General features: G+C 45.2%; 1 protein-coding gene across 4 annotated transcripts in view; it reads right to left on the reverse strand.

Annotated features, from left to right (window-relative positions):
- Positions 1-23,218, reverse strand: part of sema6bb (sema domain, transmembrane domain (TM), and cytoplasmic domain, (semaphorin) 6Bb) — a 141,332-nt gene that overhangs the window by 47,912 nt on the left and 70,202 nt on the right. Inside the window, exons 4-10 of one of the 4 annotated variants that reach the window (XM_071345263.1) lie at positions 20,248-20,308; positions 20,089-20,151; positions 7,018-7,116; positions 4,779-4,869; positions 4,316-4,435; positions 3,797-3,885; positions 2,647-2,858 (exon numbers count right to left, since the gene is read on the reverse strand). In XM_071345263.1, the coding sequence (XP_071201364.1) occupies positions 2,647-2,858; positions 3,797-3,885; positions 4,316-4,435; positions 4,779-4,869; positions 7,018-7,116; positions 20,089-20,151; positions 20,248-20,308 (735 nt within the window). Of the gene's footprint in view, positions 1-2,646; positions 2,865-3,781; positions 3,886-4,315; positions 4,436-4,778; positions 4,870-7,017; positions 7,117-20,088; positions 20,152-20,247; positions 20,309-23,218 lie in introns of all 4 variants that reach the window. The other 3 variants (XM_071345262.1, XM_071345261.1, XM_071345260.1) reach the window with 3 other exon arrangements.

Below are 23,218 nucleotides of genomic sequence, written 5' to 3' on the forward strand. Positions count from 1 at the left end.
TAATACAGAAAAAAATGCACATATTCAATAGTCTAGAAGAAACAAAGAAAAGTTATTTTAACCTGGTAGTGATTTATTTTCTTACAATTTGCAATATAATATTATTATCAATAATAAAACTAGGCCTAGGGTATTTCATTGAAAACTAGACTCAGACAGCATATGTTGGATAGGAGGTGCCTTCAGCAAGGCACTGAGGCTTGTTCTGGCCGATCCCCTCAAAGTTGTCAGCAGCACACCGAATCGCTCCATCCATTGGAGGAGTATTAGGCTACTAGTGATTGGCACCAATATGTCAAGTCTCACTGTAGCCTATTAATAGACTACCAGTTGCATTTTTTTTCGATTCGAAAAGAAGACAGAATGTGACTGACCTGGACAGATAGGAAAGTGTCCAGACAACTGTGTGCTGATTGACCATAGGCTAGGTGTGTGTGTTCTGAAAGATTATTCTAACCAATCATCTGAATACTTTAAGAGCCCCAATCGACACCTGATGGGCCATCAGCGGGACAATTAGTCAATATCCCTAAATTGCTGTTGGTCATATGCTATTGCCTGTTTGATTTAAAACAGCATCTAGTAAGATTTAACAGAGAAAGCAAGGATGTTTCGAATGGGATTTGCTTCTTCAAACAGCCCCCTGTAATTCATACGCAACATTGTTTCACATCCTTTAATAACAGACTCATAAACACGCAATAGGCTACAGCTCGCTTCACAGCTGTTCCCCGACGAAATGGAGGGAAAGTCGAGGTAGGCTATTGTAGCCTACGGTGCGCTGAGGGCTTTGTACGCAGCGTTGGAGCCTCGGTGCCACGTTTTGAAAAACAAAAAAGCAGCGTAAGTGACTAACTCACCCCAGAGCCCTGCACTTCCCTGGAGGAACTTCTCCAGCCGAGGCCCAGGCACCATCTTTTCAGGCCATGTCTAATACTGCTAAGCCCACCTTGCCCAGTAGCCAAGTAGCCTAGCCCCAGGCTAGTGTATAGCATAGCCTAGCCAGGCTTGGCTCACCTCCATGTTATCTTCTCAAATAGTCTGTCTCTCTATCCTGCTGCTATAAAAAGCACCCTTCCCCTTTATCTGCAGGCTCAGAGGCTCTCTCATATCCTCCTCTCATAGCCTCCACTGCTCCTATAGATCCCAGACCTCCTGCAGCTCCGGGAGGTTTGGCTGGGCTGTGCAGTGAGAAGGATCAGGTGCTCAGAAGAAACCCAAGCCTACTGTTCATCCCCTCAGACAGGAATGACCAGAGGTAGGAGAGGTGGACACACTGAACTGTCAACCAGTCAACCAAGGAGGATTTGGTGTTGCTAGGCTAGCTAGCTAACGCCACAGACCAGGAAGCTTCATGGGGCTGTAAACTCTATCCTGGTTTTATAGGCATGATAAAATAATTAATAACAAGCAAACATTGAGGGATGCTGGTGGGAAACTATTAAACCAGAGCTCTTTTTCCACAATTCCCACAGTGGTAGCAAATGTGCACATGCGGGAGATGATACACTATCTCAAAATGGCCACTCCAGATTTCCCAAAACCTCTCCCCTGCTGTGCTCACCACACGCAACCGGCAAAAGCAATATGTCTGGTAAGAGCTTTAAAAGTATGCTGCAGCGGACCACACAGTGTTGGGGAGGTTTACAGCGTACCTCTCTCGCTCTCTCTCTGATTTATAATGGAGCACAGCGGCGGCGCGGTGCCTAGGCAGGTAGTGTGTGTTCAGCTGGGCCTCTCCCTGACACGCTGGTCACAGTGTTATCTGTAAGCCGTTGTTGGCCCTGTATAAACCATCCATCTCTCTCTGCAGGTGCACCGCTCCCATCGAGCCCCCATCCCTCTCCCAGCCCTCCCAGCCCTCCCAGCCCAAAGATAAGATGCAGCTGATGAAACAGTTTTAACTCTTAAAGGGTGGCGGGGGGTAGCGCTGCAGATGTTTCCCATTATTGACTTCCTTGTCCTTGAACGGGTTTGAGAGGGTCTTCCTCCTCTCTCTCGCTTCCTCTCCTGGCTGCCACAACAGCAGCCATTATGAGTAGAGGATGTTATTAGAGCTGGCATTAGTTGAGGTTTGCGCTCTGCTGATAGGCATCCTGCTGACTCATCTGCATGGGAGACCTGTGTCGAATCCCTTTTAGAGTCTGCTCTGTATTCAACACACACACACACACACACACACACACACACACACACACACACACACACACACACACACACACACACACACACACACACACACACACACACACACACACACACACGATAGCCTGAAACTTCTGCATGATATATGGTATATAACACAGGAGGCACATATGCATGCGTGTGTATAGGCGTCCGATCACACACCACCCTCATCTTTCCTCTACTCCCTTGTGCTGTTCCGTCTGTTTATTGTGCTCTCTCATGCTTTCTCTGCAACCATCTTCAGCCTCATCTAATCCTCCTCTTACCCAGCAGCATCCCTCATTCCTTTTCTTTCTATTTCATCACTCCAATCTGTTAACATAACTGTCTTCCTCTCTAAAAGTAAACCCATGAAGCAAATAAATGTGTTCCGCCTAATCGAGAACTGTATCTCCCCCCATAAGCCCTAACCATCTCCCTCTCTTCAGGGACCTCCTCTGTCTGTCGGTGTGTGTGTACCTGTTGGCGGGGGTGGAGAAGACTCCCAGGATGATGTCCCTGCCATGCATCCTGATGACAGGGCTGGTGGAGTGGAGCACATTGAAGTAGAAGTGGGAGTCTCCAGGGACGGAGCAGTTCAGTCTGGCCTTCAGGAACGACGTCCACTGCTTCTCCAACACCCTCTGAGAACCACCCAGGTCCCCCTTACACACCCGAGCCACCCGAGACACCTGTACCTGAACACACGTGCACGCAAGCACGTGGAACAGATAGAACAGTCAATGAACTTGCACCATACTACACATCAATGACTATGCACAGAGTTTTCCGCGCTGGGACAGTTGGAAGCACACATATTTCACACAGTAGATTTAGTGGTTGCAATATTCATGGAATCATATTCATGGAGAATGTATAATAAAGTTTGGCAGATTTAAGTCAGAACAATCGTTCAAAATGATGATAAAAACCTTTGGGTGAACTCATAAAAATGTTAAGTATTTGCAATGCATGATACCACATTTGACAGATCATTGTTTTACAATGGTAAATTAAGATCTAGTATTCATGAAAACGTCAGTGCATCTGAAAACTGCTTCTTTGGACAATCTCATCACAAACTACCGTGGTACAGTGTAAGTATCCACTTACTGGGAGCCCTACAAACATGCAGCACGAAATGCCTGCGCTAGCACATTTACACCAAATGTGAATTGCTAATTTATTAGATAAAAAGGATTCTTGTTATGATCATATTTTTTGCATGAGCACGTATTTCCACTCTGATATGACTGATGCCATTTGGAGCGGTTATGAAAAAGCTTTTCCCCGTCTAGATATGTAACAGCACAGATACACAGAAACACAGATACACAGAAACACAGAAACACAGAAACACAGAAACACAGATACACAGAAACACAGATACACAGATACACAGAAACACAGAAACACAGAAACACAGAAACACAGATACACAGATACACAGATACACAGAAACACAGAAACACAGAAACACAGAAACACAGATACACAGAAACACAGATACAGGGAAAAAGATCATCAGAAGTACTAGGCTGGTATTGACATTTGAATAATAACATGAGATGGAACATCAGACACACGACACAGAGGGGCGTGTCCAAAGCTTTACCATTTTGTCTCGTACCTTCTCCAGGTAGTTAAACTCCACGGCCATCTCTCTGAAGAAGAAGTAGATGTGAGGACCCCATTCCACTGAACTGACAAAGTAGGGCTCTGGAAAGGACGGGAGAGGACCATGTTACACAGCAAGAGTAGCTTGAACAAACACATCTCCATAGAGCTGTAAGAGACAGAGTAAGATACCTCCCTAATCCCAGACACAAACACAAGCATTGCTAAGCAGGCATACACTTTGAGCATTTATTTTTTTTAATTGAGGAGGCTCATTTTTGTTGTCAGTTTCAAAACCTGTTATTGTTTGGTTTCAGCCCTGGATCCTCTGACCTCAGCAGGGATGCTGCTGACTAAGGCAATGCAGTGAGTCTGACACAGATATTGATCCTGATAGTAAGTGATGTAGACATAAACAGAGCCTTCTAACAACAGAGGCAACACACACACAAACAAATACACACACGCAGGCGGATACATACACACACAGATGCACACACACGCACACACAAATAAATACACGTGGAAGTACCTCTGAACCATTTGGAGTCGTGTTTGACTGTGCGGAGTGCAGGACTGTCCCCCAGGCTACGGTAGATCACAGCGTCTATCGCCAGGAAGTCCGTCACAGTGGCCGTAAACAGATTCCCCTCTGGCAAAAAACACACAGTCAGATACAATGGGAACAGCTCATATCACAGCATAATAACAGCTCATATCATAGCATAGAACATCGCAGAAGGTAGTTTGACATTACATTACACAACTCAATGCATTCGACTGTTGATCAATGAACAATGTATAAGTACATTAGAGATAATTACAGTGGTGCAACAGAGCCTCTAGTGCCGAGTGGACAAATCACTCTATTTCTACTGCTCAGTAATGTGCAATAAAGGCTTCCTATTGTTTCAATCACGGCCAAAGATTATGTGATGACGGGGAACTACTGCAGCTACACCACGAGGTGTTTAAAGCAATGAGTGTTTCCAAACCTGCGAACAGAGCCACGTTGGCGTGTTTAGGATCATAGGGACAGCGGGCCATCCCACTGACTGTCTCTCCCACCATCTCCAGAGTGTCTCCCTGGAAACAAACACACACAGTTCACTATACTGTATAATGTTGCTGGAAAACAGAGTGAGGTTCACCTTCACATACAGTAAACATTCATGCAACTGCCAAAATGAAGAAAACTCCAACATAAAGTGTCTTAATTGGGCGTTGGGCCACCACAAACCAGAACAGCTTCAATGCTGTTTCTGGAACTCTATGGTGGAAAACGCTGTCTGAGGTACCACTCCAGAATCTCCCATACTGTAGGTGTTCAATTGGTTTGAGATCGGGTGACTGAGATGACCATGGCATATGGTTTACATAATTTTCATGCTCATTAAACCATTCAGTGACCACACGTGCCTTGTTGATGAGGGCATTGTCATCCTATGGGGGCATAGCCATTGTAGCCAAAATAATCGCCAAAATAATGGCCTGCCCAAAATTGTTATACATAACCCTAAGCAAGATGGGATGTTAATTGCTTAATTAAGTCATGAGCCACATCTGTGTGGAAACACCTGCTTTCAATATACTTTCTATCCCTCATTTACTCAAGTGTTTCCATTATTTTGGCAGTTACCTGTACATGCCCACAGAGTATGGCAATTAGCATATATTATAAAATATTCACTATTATTATTATTCACCCTCTGCAATTATGCAAATGGGACAAATACACACAAACACAACCTTTTGAAACGCATGCAGCTAAACAACCACAGGAGAAATCGTCACACAGACACACCATCACCGATTGAAAATTAATTAAATTAATTAAATACTGCGGTTGTCATTAAAACTAGCTGTAAATAAACCCTAGGTTCTCTAACTAGTCCCAGGAGAAGCCCTAAGCACGTCAGCCCAGCGCAGGTTGCACTGCTTAGTGTCATTAACAGCCAGAGATAATGGGTCAGGTATAGAGGAGGGAGTCAGTGTGCTGGTATGTTGGAGACGTGACAGACTGAACATATCACTTATCTGAAAGCCTTTGATGGTGAAACTGGACCCCCCCTCCATCCACCTCCTCCTTTCTCCCTCCCCGTTTCCCTCTGCTAATAGATATTCTGGAGGAACGTTGAGAAACCGACTGAGCAAATGATTCATATTTATGCACACTTTTTTGTTGTTGTCTGATTGGCAGAGCAAGGATGTGGTTGTGATATGGAGCAGGTAAATGGGGTACGTCTGAAGAGGGCTCTTTCAGGAAAGAGTGGGTCGGGTGGTGAGCAGCTCCAGGTACATGAGCAGTGCAACCACTTAGCATTTTCCTTCCAACTGGCCTGGCTGGGTTTCACCAGAGGGGAAGAAACTAACCATCCAGATACATCATAAGCACAGCCTCCTCCTCAGTTCTGGCTCACACTCTCCCAGCCCTCATCTCTGTACTCGGATCATCTTGTTAGGTTATAAATGAACCTTATAAAATTTCACGGACGCTTAATAAAGCTCAAACCATGTTTATTCCCCGATTGGGTCATACAGCTGCATAAGACAAAAAACACATTCACACAAGCACTGATATTTAACCCTACTTCCTATGCTGAGTCTCCTCCTACACATCTGAACAGCCAATGCATCTCTGTTGCTAGACAGAACCTTAGAGATATCTGTTCTTCCTCACTTCATCTGACCTGACTTCTGCTCACTCCTCCCCAACTCACGGCTGGCATGTTGACTCGTACCAGACTGTGTCTCTTTTCCTCCCATAGGATCCCTGAAGGCTAACAGTAACATATCCGGACAGAATGTAAACGTTATACAATCCCCTCTCTCCCTCAGTGACATGAATAAGAACATTTCATATTTTCAGAACCCAACAATCTGCAAGCTCCACATACAAGTGTAAGCATTGTACAACAGCAACTGATATCTGAGGAAAGCGGGCCTTTGTTGCCTTGCTAAGGGCCTCTGTCTCTCTCTGCCTTAGGTATCGAACAAATGAGGCAAATAAGATGTAAATGTGCAAGTAAGCAATATGCCTAATGGTGTTTCTGATTGAGCTCTGGGTTCCAGGAAAAACCATAGTCCATTAATCAGTGACGCACCAATCATTCAACTCTGATGCATGACTGACCTGCTGACAGGCAGAGATGTGCTCAGCTTCCCCAAGCAGTAATGACTGCTGTTTGAGTAAGAGAGATAGTGTGTGTGTGCGTGCGTTCTATAGGTACTCACAGTATAGTTGGCACACAGCGGATTGAAGGCGTTGGTCCCACATACAAACAGACCTCCTTGTCGACTCAACAAAACCTTCATGAAGTTCCGACACTCGTCCTGATAGGAGACAGAGAGGGAGAAGAAAGGGGGGTAGAAATCAGTATGGATCGTCTGTGACTTATTATCCTACTGCTAGGTGAAATTAGGCTTCTAAATGCATGATGGGAGGAATTATCACATCATTAACACTGTCAATCACCTCATTATTCAGCCCTATGGAGGCTCCCTGTCTGCATGCCTGCCGCATCAAAGAGTTTCCATTGGCTCACACCAGCTATTGATTGACAGATGGTAATCCCAGCTAACCTTGAGTTTTCAACCAGCACTCGTTTAACTGCAGTAGTACGACCCTTATTACCATGTCATGTTAATAAGCAGCATGCCAATCCCTAGCAGATACAACATGTCATTGATAGTTGAACAGGGACCATGTATATTATTCCTGTCACCTGTGTGAGTGTGTCTGCAGTGAGTACTATCCCTATACAAGTAAATCCCTAGTGACCCGCTCCCCCCTCCCTCCCCTCTCCTGTCCCAGTGAGCGTGGCTCCAGCTCCTGGCCCTGCACCTGGTGCCTCAGCCTCTGACCCTCCACCACGGGGGTCCACTCACCGAGCAGAGCCTCTGATGTCATTGGAGGGAGAGGGGGAGCGGGGATGGGAGGAGGAGGGGCTGATACTCCAGATGCTCCAGTCCCCAACAGGGTTCTCGTTTTTCCACGGCCGGGGGGGCCGGGGGGGGGTGGGGGTTACGTGAGGGGGCGGCAAAATGTGTAGAGTGAGGCGTGGTGAGAATTCCTCACACTGCGGTGGTACTAGACAGGGAGACGAGTGACATACGAGGAGCCACTACTCAATGCATACTAAATCATGACTGTGTGTGTGTGTGTTTGTGTGTGTGTGCGTATATCTGTATCTGTGTGTCTCGGTCTGTGTGTTTGTGTGTGTCACTCCACAGATTCAGTGTTCGTGTCAGTATGATTTGCATGTTTGTTTTTCAGTGGGACTGCAGTCTGAGCGGAAAGCTTAAAGCCAGATGTAACACACTGCACGTATGCTTAATGACAAACGAGACGCAGTGCCAAAATCAATAAATACTTATAAGAGCACATAAGCCTAACTAACACACAAAGTGTGGGCTTTTGGCATGGCCCTGCAGCGTAAATTGAAATACAGGATGTCTGCAGTATAAACAACAGGGATTTATACTGTTTGGAAGCCTCTCATCTCTTACATCATTGTGATCCATGGTGTATCGCTTTATTTGCTTGACTTTTTATTATTTTATTGTCATAATCCTCCTTCATATACAGAATTTATTTGGCTCCTATTTTAAACCATACAGCCTGAAGTCTACAGTACTATATATAGTGCCACATTCAGCTCTCCTTCCCCCTGTTTCCCTACTCCTCTCCCCTCTCACCCCTCCCTCTCCATGGGCACACTCCAGACAAAGCGCCACCTGTGCTGGCTGGCAGTTCTTTCACTTGACCCAGACCCAGATGATCGCAGCTCCACTTCTCACTGTTTGTGTTACACCACTGCATTATTAATACAGAGCAGTCCGGATGAATTATGCAGTGTGCTGCACATATGAATACAAACACGTTGGTGTTTGTGGTATTGTGAGTGCATGTGTGTGTGCTTCCACAGGGTTCAACAGAGTACATAGGCAGCAGGGCTACAGTACAGTATGACTCTGAGCTTTGAGCCAGATGTGTGTGTGGGACTAAACACACTGAGGGTTCGTTCCTCTACAGATGTTGACCTGAACAAGTGCATTCATCTCCCTGCTGATTTCCAGCATGTAACCCATCCCTGTGTCTTTACCTTCAGTCAGACCCAGGCCTTGCTCAGAGGAACAACAACCCTCTGTTACCACAACACATCTGCTCACAACCCACCACAGTCAGAGAGCATTACTACTGAAGACTCCCTCCAACAACCCACCACAGTCAGAGAGCATTACTACTGAAGACTCCCTCCAACAACCCACCACAGTCAGAGAGCATTACTACTGAAGACTCCCTCCAACAACCCACCACAGTCAGAGAGCATTACTACTGAAGACTCCCTCCAACAACCCACCACAGTCAGAGAGCATTACTACTGAAGACTCCCTCCAACAACCCACCACAGTCAGAGAGCATTACTACTGAAGACTCCCTCCAACAACCCACCACAGTCAGAGAGCATTACTACTGAAGACTCCCTCCCAACAACCCACCACAGTCAGAGAGCATTACTACTGAAGACTCCCTCCAACAACCCACCACAGTTAGAGAGCATTACTACTGAAGACTCCCTCCAACAACCCACCACAGTCAGAGAGCATTACTACTGAAGACTCCCTCCACCTAGTGCATCTGGTTTCCACTGATCTAATCCTCCTGATGTTGAACTGGTTGAAATCGTACACGTCCCCAGTGTGTCTTCCCTTTGTTTCATAAACCTACAGTATGCTATTCACTAAGCATAGAGACTTAATTAAGAAACTCCACTAAATGAAACGTACTTCCTTGGACCATGATGTTTTCACTAAACTGAGGATGAGCTAATTACCATAGCCAAGTTTAGAAATGCTCGAACAACACTGGGCAGAGATACATTTTGTACATTTTTAAAGCTAGTTTCCTGCAATTCTACACATTTTGTCATGGCTTATGCAGTGTTCTTATGCTATCAGCGACTCAAACATTAAAACCAAATCATGGCATTTTTGGAATTTTAGATTCTTCCTGACCGTCTAGTTTTTATTTTGGTGATTGTTAGTTCTCAAAAATATATACTTAAATTATATTTTCTACATACTTTATCAATGTTTTACCATCCCAAAAAGTATTTAAAATAAAAATATATACAGTACCAGTCAAAAGTTTGGACAATAAAGAAAAACCCTTGAATGAGTAGGTGTGTCCAAACTTTTGTCTGGTACTGTATATTTTTTAATCATATTTTTGAGACCGCCGCAGCTAAATTAATATAGGGGAAACATCGTACCATCACAGCTTCTCACTAAAGCCTCAAAAGTTTCCCTAGCATGCTCGAATGGCCCCATCACTGCTGGGACCTGCCAAGAGCTCAGAGAGAGACAGAACTCTTTCCACGCTCCAGCAGGCTACTTTCCTTTTCTCCTCTCCTCTCACTTCCCTCTCCTTGGGTGATTCACGCTTGACTCTGATCATCAGAAGCAGATCTGTCATTTCAAGGCAACATTCTGACTTAGACTTTGATGTAAGGCAGAGTGACTGGGGCACGAGAGGGTGGGGGGTGGAGGGCGAATACGGAGGACAAATTAACAGCAGTGCTAAATTAGCACAAATTTGCCCGTAAAAAGGCGCTTCCTGCCCACGTCCTCTCTTACTCAGCATGTTAGTACTAATCCTCTCCCAAGCTCCTCTTGTATCTCACAGAGGCTGTTTGATGCTAATCCTGTGTGAATGCACTACAGGCCAGCATCAACATCTCCCCTGAAGAGGAGGAGGAAGGGGGAGTGAGATTCAGAGACTATCTAAGGCAGCTATGTGGCAGAAATGGTTAGGACACCTGACGGCTGACCCAGAGTTGCAGGGTCAGCTCCCTGTCGGGTACACTGTGATCTCTCCTTGACCAAAACACTTAACCCAAATTACTGCAGTATGTGGCCTGCTAAGGAAATGAGAAGCATGTTCATGTTCGGCTGGAGAGTTGGTATATTTAGGGCATCTGCAGAAACACAATACAACAAACATACAATAAGATGTGAAACCATATCATGGTGAGACTGGTCTTGTCTTGTTCAGAGGACTGAAATGCAGACCCCCTCTGAGAGTTGGTATTAACAACATATTGATCAAACAATCTTACTAAGTGCTGCACATAAGAATGCAAAACTGCTCTTTAAAAAGCCTACATGGAGTTTCCTTTGTTTGCATACTGGCTGACCATGCCCTTCAGCCAGCTGAGGCCAGGGATTGCTTGATATTCTCTCTCTCTCTCTCTGAATCTGAATTCAGCTGGACAATATAATGGCTCCTTTAAGGTCCACCAGGAGGAGAAAAGGCAAAGGATCAGGATATTGAATTTACCGCACTTTCTGATCAACCAACCCGGAAACATTTAATTACAAAACCAATTACTTTGGTGGCGAATGTATCACATTGGCCAAAACCATCCCGGGAGCAGGACAGGACATTTGCAGGAGGTGAAGTGGATGAGTGGAGGTTTGGGGTGGAGGGTGTGAGTGGAGGGAGGATTAGGAGAGCAGAGGGTGAGTGGGTGACAGGGGCCTAGAGGATAGAGGCTTGAGGGAGTGTGTGCAGGGCTGGATTAATGCAGGGGTTTACCGGGGATGAAGCCCCTGGGCCCAGACCTGTGGGGCACCCGAGAGGAAGCAAAACAAATATATATATATGCATATACACACACACACACACACACATACATGTACTGTATATAGTATTTTTTTTACTGCAACCGCCAACCACAAGAGGACTCAGGTGTAGACAACCTGATGCTGCCTGCTGTCACACTGCTAATCATAAGATGGGGAGAGGAGAGGGGGTGGTGCCCTCATTGTGACTGGTTAGTTGGGTGTCAGGGGCTGAACCCAATCCCATAAGGGGCCCAAGAGACAAAATATTAAGAAATAATGTTATTTAAAAAATAATATCCAACAATAGGAGTGTGCTCTCAATGTTCAAAATACACCAGATAGCATAATTTAGAAACAGAGGAGCAATCATTTATTAAATAATAACTAGGGATTAAGCTTTATCACAAATGCAAACAGGTATCTGCCAAAATAAAGGATGCGCCTTAATGCGCATTGGAATAGATTCTACAAGTGGACGTAAACCGTACCAGGAAAATACACCCCACAACATACAGTAACATATACTTAGTATCCCTTGTTTACTCAAGTGTTTCCTTTATTTTGGCAGTTACCGGTTTGCCAGTTGGGAAGGCCACAGTTTGGGCAGCATGGTTGTCAAATATACAGCTTGTTGCGTTGTGGCCATAGACATATAATACATAGAAGGGTTTTGTAACCTCTTAACCTGGGAATTTGACAGTTAAACTCATGGGTACACGAGCAAAGGATGCCAGTCCTTACTTGAATGGGAACTGGTTGGTTGTGTGAAAAACGCGTGAAATTGCATTTAGAACGTACAATTGGGAAAGCAACTGCTGAAAAGAGAAGACTAATCTGTCCGTAGAACCAATATACTTTTTTTCTCAACAACTCTTAGCTAACATAGGCACTGATTTTCAAGTAGCTCATCTTGAGATAAGCTATTTCCACAACAAGCGCATCGGCCATCACCGTGAGTAGCCTAAGGCTTCATCTTCATCATTAGGTGAGTCAGTGTGCCATTGGAAATTGTACAGTACCAGTCAACAAAAGGGGGTTTCTTTATTTGTACTATTTTCTACAAAACCAGCCAACAAGTGCTCAGCATTTGTGGGAACTCCTTCAAGACTGTTGGAAAAGCATTCCAGATGAAGCTGGTTGAGAGAATGCCAAGAGTGTGCAAAGCTGTCAAGGCAAAAGGGTGGCTACTTTGAAGAATATCAAACATACAATTATTTGTTGAACACATTTCTGGTTACTACATGATTCCATATGTGTTATTTCATAGTTTTGAGGTCTTCACTATTTTTCTACAATGTAGAAAATAGTAAAAACAAATAAAAACCCTGGAAGGAGTAAGTGTGTCCAAACTTTTGACTGGTACTGTGTTAAGTATCCTACTGTAGCCTATGCTATATATACTGTATATATATTTCCTGCTAATATTCTACAATCAGTGCGTCACTTCATTAGCCTGGGCTATTGTTGGTTTGAATTCAAGACCAGATTGATCTCAGTTTTTCAGTGAGAGCAGCCACTCATTTTGGTGGTATTAAAAAGATTCAGCTGATGTTTTTTTGTCATGTAAATTACGTAGAATCACATGAAATGCGTTTTCAAAAGGGGGGCTATAAAATAAAATCAAAGCGCTGGGGCCTATGATTTCTTAATCCAGCCCTGAGTGTGTGTATGTATAGTGGGGTCCGAAATTATTGACAACCTTGATAAAGATGACTGTATAAGACATTACTGTAGAAAATACTGTACAAGATAAATTATTAAAATACTGAGCTATATTGTATGCCACCCCAAAATGGGAAATTATATTATTTTACACTGATAGAATTGCTCAGAGAAAGAGATTTTGTTTTACAAGTAATATATATTTTTTAGAAGGTAGGGGAAACATTACTGACACCACTGTTTTCAATATGTTTCAATACCTCACCTTGAGACAATAACATCACTGAGCCATTTTCTTAAATGTTTTATGAGATTGGAGAACATATTGGGAGGGATCATAGATCATTCCTCCATACAGAATCTTTCAAGATCCTTGATATCCTTTGTCTGTGCTTATGGACTGCCCTCTTCAATTTAAACCACAGGTTGTAAATGGGTTTCAAGTCGGAGACTGAGATGGCCATTCCCAAATGTTGATTTTGTGGCCAATTAACCACTTCTTTTTGGATTTTGATGTGTGCTTAGGGTTATTGTCTTGCTGGAAGATTCACTTGCACTCACAGCCTCCAGGCAGAGGCAACCAGGTTTTTGGCTAAAATATCCTGGTACTGGGTTAAGTTCATGATGCAGTTGAACATAACAAGGGCCCCGGGACCAGTGGACGCAACATATCCCCATCCAATCAAAAATCCACCACCCTATTTTACAGTAGGTATGCGTGGGGTTATTTTCTGCTCATGCATTCTCATTTCGACACCAAACCCACCACTGGTATGCATGGCCAAAGAGCTCTATTTTCAACAAAGCACCAGTTCCAATCCAGTGCCAATGTTGTTTAGCAAACTCCAAGCATTAACATTGTTGGGTGACATTAAAATAAAGCTCTGGTGGGTTTGGTGTTTAAATGAGAATGCACAAGTAGAAAATAACCCCCCAAAAACAAAGATGTCTTGATTGCGTATGTCTTCATACCCCAGAGTTAATACTTGGTGGATGCACCTTTGGCAGCCATTACAGCTGTGAATGAATTCACATTAGTGACGGGAATGTCATGAACCGAAAGACATGTTTGCGTTGCAGCTCAAAAGTAAATGTAAATGTCACAGTAGCCACTAGCCAGGAGGCTAAGCATGGAAAACTATTCTAACTAGCTAGCTACTAGCTAATGTTAAGAAAACAACTCTTAATTTATCTACCATATAGACTCGTAATTATTGCAACAAAACCCTATTACAATCTTGAATAATGCAACAATTCACAAGAATGTGCAGACAATTAGAGGGTTTATTTTCTTGTCTGTAGCTCCAAGACAAAAGCACAGTTACTGCTAGCTAAAGCTAACAACATATCTTCATCAAGTAACATTATCCTATCAAAAACGAACAATTAACTCTCTTATACAAATATTAAAGTGCAGTAGGCCTACCTAATTTTTATAAATATCATGCAAATCATTAGGCTACATGTGGCAAAATCAAATTGCCACTGAAAACGTGGCTAGGCTATAATTGACCGGGGAGTTGAGATGTTGAGCTGTTATATGTGGAAGCCCATTCCCCCCACCCAAAAATAAATACATATACACTGTAGATACATATAAATCACACATATAGGTTATGTTTCTTCATTTGTAGCATTGTGTGGCTATTTCCATCAATCCATGTTGCAGAGTTCAGCACAGCAGTGCCACCGGCAAACGTGTGGCGAGTTGGCATTTTCCCCAGCCCTTTTGATTTGGTTTAATAAAAAATATTGGCACAAAAGCGTTGGGAAGATGGACAAAGTACTGTTGTTTAAAAGAGTTTTTTAAAACAACATATGACCTGATTAGAAAAAATCTGGTTCGATCATAGCCCATATAAACTGTTTTTTACTGCTGATTTATTACTATGTCACACCCAGAGTTTTACCTGGTTAGGAAATCAACTACCCCACCCACAACTCTGGGACCTGTGGTGGCACCTCTGAAATCACCACACAATGTTAGAAATGAAAAAAATATATACTTTTATTTGTACAATCTACTATCTCAAAATGTTCACGTAGTGTGACTTGCATATCTCAAAATGTTGACTTACATATGTCAACATTTTGAGATAGTATCGACATAAAAAAAATTGAGGCGGAAATGGCCTTCCGTAGTTGTCTGTAGCACAACTCAGCAAACAAGTGGCAGCTACAGCGAAAATGTCAAAATGCAATTTCAGCTAAAACTTAAAATATAAGAAAAATGTCTGTACATTTCAGCTGTTTCAAAAACATTGCTCTGCTATTACCATTTATACTGTAGGAGTGTTGCGCTCAATGAGACAATTCTGTTCACACTGCCCTGCTGGGAGTGGCCAACTTTTGAGCGAGATGTGATCATTTCGCAAGTTTACACAACAGTACTGTCTCTCGAGATTCGATGCCTCTCGAGAACCTCCCGAAAATGTCCCCCAATGTGAAAACGGGCTAAGATTGTACAAACTTAGCACAACTCTTTGGCCAACATACTGTATATCCATTGTTTGTCAAAACTGCTCAAGCTCAGTCATTGATCGATAGCAATATTCAAACCTTCAGGACTGAGACTGGACCACTCAGGAACACTTAACACCTCTTGGAAAGCCATTCTGTTGTGTCTTTGTTATTAAAATGTGTGTAATTGTCTCACTGAAAAATAAAACTCTATCCCAGGGTTAGGTTTCCAGAAGACATAGGCAGGTTTTACATTAATGTTTTACCTGGGTTTGATCCTTTCATATTTATTTTGATCCTGACAAACTCCCCAGTCCCTGTTGGTGAGACGCATACCGATAACATAATGCTGCCACTACAATACAGTATTACTTAAAATACTTGTTGCAAACAGAATGCATGATTTGGAGCGGATTTTTTTATTTTTTTACACAGGCTTCCTTCTTTTCATTTTGTCATACAGGCCAGTGATGTGGAGTGAATGCAATGTTGTTGATTCTCTGTATTTTCAGGTATAGCATCATGTTATGGGCATGCTTGTCACCGGCAGGGACTGGGGAGTTTATCATGATTAAAATAAATATGAAAGGAGCACGGCCCAGGTAAAAAGTTAGAGGAAAACCCACCGCAGTCTTCTAAAAACCTAACCCTGGGATAGTGGGACAATTACACACATTTAAATGCCAAAAACACACCAGCGGCTTTCCTGAATAGTCCAGTCTCAGTCTGACTTAAATCTGCTTGTCACGACTTCTGCCGAAGTCGGTTCCTCTCCTTGTTCGGGCGGTGTTCGGCGGTCCACGTCACCGGTCTTCTAGCCATCGCCGATCCATTTTTCATTTTCCATTTGTTTTGTCTGGTTTTCATTCCCTCATTACGTGTTGTGTATTTAACCCTCTGTTCCCACCATGTCTTTGTGTGGTATTGTTTGTTGTAAGTGCTTGTGCACATTGTTGTCTGGTGCGCGACGGGTTTTGTACCCATTCTTTATTATTCTGGATGCCGGTGGTTATACATATGTATATTAAACTGCTCCGGTTATTACCCAGTTCTGCTCTCCTGCGTCTGACTTCGCTGCCACCAGTTACGCACCCCTTACAGAATACCACACCCAAATATGGAGTCAGCAGGAGCAGGTCCCCCTGGTAGGTGGTCGAGGAGCGCGTCCAGGAACACACAGCGATGCTCCACCATCTCGGCGCCGCCATGGACCGCGTCATCGAAGCTATGGACCGCTGGGAGAGACGGAGAGTTCCTCCAGCACCTCCACCACCACAACAGGGGCCTCCACTACTCGCTCCCCCTGCACCCGGTTCCAGTGGGATTCGCCTCGCCCTCCCCGGGGAGTACGATGGGACGGCTGCCCGCTGCCAGGGTTTCCTGCTGCAGTTGGAGTTATACCTGGCAACCGTCCACCCGGCTCCTTCAGGCCATGAAAGGGTGTCCGCCCTCGTCTCACGCCTCTCGGGGAAAGCCCTGGAGTGGGCCAACGCAGTGTGGGTGAAGGAGATGCGGTGCTGGACCACTTTGAGGAACGTCTTTTCCACCTGCGGCAGGGGATGAGCAGCGCACAGGAGTTCACTTTGGACTTTCGGACCCTAGCCACCGGAGCGGGATGGAACGACAGGGCCCTGATCGACCACTATCGCTGCAGTTTGCTCGAGGACGTCCGTCGAGAGTTGGCCTGCAGGGACACCACCCTCACCTTCGACCAGCTGGTGGACCTGTCCATTCGGCTGGATAACCTGCTGGCTACCCGCGGACGTCCAGAGCGAGGTCTGTCGGTTCCATCCCCCAGCACCACCGCTCCGATGCCCATGGCACTGGGAGGTGCTGCGCCCAGGGAGACCGGAGGAGGTTCTGTCTCATGCACCATCTGTGGCCGCAGAGGTCACACTGCCGGTCGGTGCCGGGTTGGTTCCTCTTGGGTTCGAGGCAGCAGGCAGGGCACTCTGGCATCACCCCAGGTGAGAAGGCACCATTCTCACCCAGAGCCCTCTGTTGCACACATGTTTTTGTTCGTTACTTTTCCTGAGTTTTCCCCGCATTCCCAGCATAAGGCGCTCGTCGATTCAGGCGCGGCTGGGAATTTTATAGACAGATCATTTGCCCATAGTTTAAGGATCCCCATCGTTCCTGTGACTATGCCCTTCCCAGTTCAAACCTTAGATAGTCGACCATTAGGGTCAGGGTTAATTAGGGAGGCCACCGCTCCTCTGGGCATGGTGACGCAGGGGGGTCACACGGAGAGAATCAGTCTCTTTCTCATTGACTCTCCTGCGTTTCCAGTGGTGCTAGGCCTACCCTGGTTAGCTTGTCATGACCCCACTGTTTCATGGCAACGGAGGGCTCTCATGGGGTGGTAACGAGAGTGCTCGGGGAGGTGTTTAGGGGTTTCCGTAGGTGCTACTACGGTGGAAAGTCCAGACCAGGTCTCCACCGTGTGCATTCGCCCCGAATATGCCGATTTGGCTCTCAACCCCCATACCAGGGGCACTGCGGGATGTTCCTCCGCCCCCAGCGTAATCCGTTCGTTCCATACTGGATTCGAGGCGTCGGGCGAGGGGCCTTCAGTACCTCGTGGACTGGGAGGGGTATGGTCCGGAGGAGAGATGCTGGGTTCCGGTGGAGGACGTGTTGGACCCTTCAATGCTGCGGGAGTTCCACCGTCTCCGTCCGGATCGCCCTGCACCTTGCCCTCCGGGTCGTCCCCGAGGCCGCGCTGCTGAAGCCGCGCGTCAAGGGGGAGGGGGGGTACTGTCACGACTTCTGCCGAAGTCGGTTCCTCTCCTTGTTCAGGCGGTGTTTGGCGGTCGGCGTCACCGGTCTTCTAGCCATCGCCGATCCATTTTTCATTTTCCATTTGTTTTGTCTTGTTTTCCAACATACCTGGTTTTCATTCCCTCATTACGTGTTGTGTATTTAACCCTCTGTTCCCACCATGTCTTTGTGTGGTATTGTTTGTTGTAAGTGCTTGTGCACATTGTTGTCTGGTGCGCGATGGGTTTTGTACCCATTCTTTATTATTCTGGATGCCGGTGGTTATACATATGTATATTAAACTGCTCCGGTTATTACCCAGTTCTGCTCTCCTGCGTCTGACTTCGCTGCCACCAGTTACGCACCCCTTACACTGCTTGAAAACCAGAGACAAGATTTGAGTATTAGTGTCCATCAAAGATTCCCAACCAAATTTACTGAGGTTGAGCAATTTTGACATAAATAATGGATATATGTTGCCCTAAGAGATGTGGAAGGTTGGTAGAATCTTATTAAAAAAGATTCACAGATGCTAATAGCTTTTAAAGGTGCTTCCACCAAGTGTTAACTCAGGGTGTGAAGACATACGCAATCAACACATCTTCAATTAAAATATATATATAATATATAGGTTGTGTAGATTGGTAGAAAAAAAATCGGATGTAATCCCTTTTAAGATTTATTTTTAAGGCGTCAAAATGTGAAGACTGTGTGTTGACTTTCACTAGTGACTTTAGCTCAGTTTGACTTATTTTATACAGTCATTTCTGCTCATCTTTATCAAGGGTGTCAATCATTTTGGACCTCACTGTACAGTACGTGTGTGTGTGTGAAGGCCAGGCCACAGAGAACAGGATGAGGGGCCTGGTGCTCTTATCTCTGCCTCATTTCCGTGTGACTCACTGCATTACCACAGTCATTAGGGCCAGGATGGCCTTTTATTCTTCTCAGTCAGGTCTGTGGTCCCCCTTAGGGGCATGCAGGTGGGACTGACTCCCCCTCTCTCCCCCATACCCGTCTTTGTTTCCTCCACCTCCCTCTCCCTATTCTCCATTGTGCCTTTGTCTCGAGGTGTCTCACACAGATTTGATGTCAGGTGTTATTTTCAGTGTTAAATCAGTCATTTTTTCTGCCTGGTGGGGCTCAACCTGGACTGCCTTCACTCCCCTCACTTTCCCACACAGACACCTTTCAATAATTCTCTGGTCGGTTGGTGTGTGAGCTGGGATAATGTGTTTGAAGTCAGACAGGAAGGCACTGATCCGCTATGTGGTGGCTGGGAGAGAGAAGGGCTGAGGAGAGAGAGTGGGTGTGTGAGAGATAGCTGAGGTAGTCATGCGTGGGTTGGGTTGACTGTGGGGACTGTTTCACTGTTCATTCTTCACCACATCTCAGCTCACCTCCTTGGTTTCACCGCTCCCCTCCATTTTGTGAGGGCACACACCGCAACTGGAATGTTTTGCGGGGCGGCCAGGTTTGTAAAGGGTGGGAGGGCTGGACCTGTGAAGTGTGTAATGATTTAGGTGAGCAGGAACACTGGGGTGACACATGGTCGGTCGTGCCCCCTCCGCTAGGTAGAGCCAGCAGGATGCCAGTCAAACCGTTGGCACCATGAATGCCCTGCTCCAGGTGGCAAAGTGGGGCCTGTGCCATGTTTCAGTGTGTGTTTGTGTGTGTGTGTGTGTGTGTGTGTGTGTGTGTGTGTGTGTGTGTGTGTGTGTGTGTGTGTGTGTGTGTGTGTGTGTGTGTGTGTGTGTGCGTGCGCGATGCACGATGATGCATTCCCCAGCCCACCTCGTGCTTGCCCTTCATTCGGCAGGTCCTGATGTCATTTTTGTTGGACTCCCATGTTCTCTTCTACAACAGACAGACACAGAGAGAACAGAGTAGTTAGCATGGTCAGATAGTACTGTAAGATGTCACTGAGGTGTGAGTGCATGGAGAGGGCCTCACCTTACTGTAGAACATCTCGTCTCCCGCCACATTGTCCAGCTCCACGCGGAAAAGGTCATCTCTGACAGACAAAGAGCACGGCAGTCAGCCAACAGTAAGACAAAGCTAAGTCTTAGACAGGCACTCAACTGCAGTCCACATGCACTTGCACATAATGCCTCTACAAATACTCTACTGTCCTATGGACAATTCTGGACATGCTACAGAATAATGATTGGAGAACATTGAAGATTGAATCCAAAAAATGTAAGAATCCACATCATCTTTGTCTGTTCATACACTGTAGGCTATGACATATGTGGGCTATATCTATGCAACATTTTACAATAAATCTGAATAAAACAGATTTGTATTCAGTTCTGTATAATGTGGTTCTGTAATGTGATGCATTTCAGGCTATGGGTGATGAATAAAAATGTAGAATTGCATAATAATAACTTGTTTTTTCCCCTTGGTTTTGTTTAGTCTCATTTGAGTTGACAAAATGTGGTTTTGCTGGGAGGCCTGAATTCTCCATATCTGTCTCACTTGGGAAGAAATGTAATTAATAGATGATTTAATCAAGCAGTTTGCCCGCGTTCATAACCCACCCCCACACAGCAGCACACAATGCCAATGAGAGGACCCATCATATAATACCATCTCCATGCATTCACGCTACTCACTGCCCCGCACTGCACTCACTGCTAATGCATTAATCATTCTTGTATAACCTTGCCGTGCCTGTGAAAGTGTCTTTGGAATCTGAGTTAGGGTAGGAACCTCAAGGAAGACGCTAACAGCTGATGTTGCATATTGATAAAGGACCTGTATTTAACATGAATAAGATGGAGGCTCATGCTGTGCTGAGCTCCTTCCAGACACCGGGCATTGAATGTTCTAATCTGTAAATCTGCCATAGCTTGTATTGCAGCAGTATCGATCTTATCTCCTAGATCCTGCTCTGCCTGCCATCGGCATTGCTCTGCCTTACTCCTCTCATCAGCAGAAGGCAGGATCTCTCTGAGTGTTTGTGTGTGTGTGTCAGTGTGCGTGCATGTGTGTGTGTGTCTCTGGTGAGGGGAACAGGGTAAGCCTTAGCGCTACTCTAGTGAATTATTCACTGGTGGCTCCTCTAGGTTTGTTAAATGATTCCCTCCCTAGGTTACCTCCCTCACGATGCAGGACATGGCTAAGTAGTGTGGATAGAATTACTATACACTTACTCTGTGCCTCGCTCATTGGGCTGAGTCAAAGTTTAAGCAGGCTACAAACATTCAAGGAGAGCAGTTTGTGTGGCATAATCACATCTAGAGCACTTCAGCCCTGTCCAGTATTAACATATGAAAATGTGAACAGGCCTCCTAGTCGGTGTGGTGAGCCGCCAAGGCTGCTGTGGTTTGAAGAGGTCTGAAGATTGTTCCGCTCTCTCTCCTATCTGACTCTGTCTCTATCAGGTTGTTTGAATGATGCAAAGCATGAGGCCTGCTGTCTCTCTGCCTTACTGTTGCATTTGACATTGTTTATGTTGCAGGATGTTCAGAAGGCAGGCTAGGCCGTCAATCTCCTTGACAACCACTCATTATTCCTCTGACTGGTATTTGAAGACCTGCAAATTGAGTTAACAGGTGTGTGTGGATCGCCGCTCGTATTTATAGGCAAGAACCCTGTGAACTGTCCAAAATTGACAAAAATAATGTTATTTTTGGGCCGTTCAGACACTGAGCTTCTCTGAGCCTTTCTGAGTCGGCAGACACTGACTTTGCAGAGAACGCCACACAAATAAATGAAACTGAAAACAAACTGAGAAACAAACAGAGCCTCGCTTTGTAGAAAACCGCGGGTATCTAGCTCAAAACGTTCAAAACTAAAGACCTATTTTACAGGAGCTACATTTTTTATATTTCTGGCACAGATTGCAGGATGCTCTTAAAGGTGTACACACAAATTAATCATCATGAGTAAGGGACTATGCAAACTATGTAAATAGTTCAAATAAACAGTATTTCATCTATAATTTTCTTTCACAGAAAATCGATGATTTGCAGTATGGATCAGATAAGATTGAGGTCATTACCACTAAATACATTAATAGAGACATTTTAGGTGTGCAACAGAATGTTTTATCCCATCAAGGTGTGCTACACTACAAAAAAGGTTATGAACCACTGCTCTAGATGACCCCCCCGCGGTGACCTCTGAGGTCAGTGACTCTCCACGGCCACGGTCACAGCCAGTGGCTCTGCTCACTCTCACTCTTCAGCCTCTAATGGAGAGATATATTCTACTTCCTCCCTCCTGCTGCATATGGTAAAATCATCTTACGGTTTGCCACAATTGCAAATCAATGAATCATGTATTGGCCACGTTCCTTGGTAACTTCTCTCTTCTCTGGAAGAACACTGCTCAATTGGTTTATTTGTGTGGATTAGTCCAGTGGATCTGGAGCTGTGCGACAGGTTCAGGGAGTCCACACATCTGATTACAGAGAGGAGAATGCTGGAGCGTGGTTAGCTAATACAGTAGAGAGACTAGGTGTGGGTACTCTCTCTCTCTTTCTTTCCCTCCCTCTCTCTCCATCTGTCATCAGCCAGTAAATGGGAGAGGACAGAGTGACAAAGCGGTGGTAGCTTCCCACGAGTACTTGGGGCTCGGGCAGGGCTTTAATAGTCCTTGCAGTATGAACACCTATGCTAATGGTGACAGGATTTGGGCTCACTGGAGCCTCTTATCAGGCTAGCCACTCTGCTACAGCTTTCAACCAATCAGCCGGCCTCCCCACAGGTACTCCCCAAAGGCGCCTTCGCACTTTTAAATCTCTCACTGCTTGGCACTCGGCTGCCCAGCTCAACACACACACGATCACAGAAACAGGTACGCACACACACACACAGTCAGGCAAAATAAATCCCCTGCTTTCCAATCAGATCACTTTCTGTCGGGGACTGCGAAGACCGCCATCAACCACTACTTATGTAGAAATATAGAAATA

The sequence above is a fragment of the Salvelinus alpinus genome, chromosome 16 (genome assembly GCF_045679555.1).
Source record: "Salvelinus alpinus chromosome 16, SLU_Salpinus.1, whole genome shotgun sequence".
NCBI classification, from domain to species: Eukaryota; Metazoa; Chordata; class Actinopteri; order Salmoniformes; family Salmonidae; genus Salvelinus; species Salvelinus alpinus.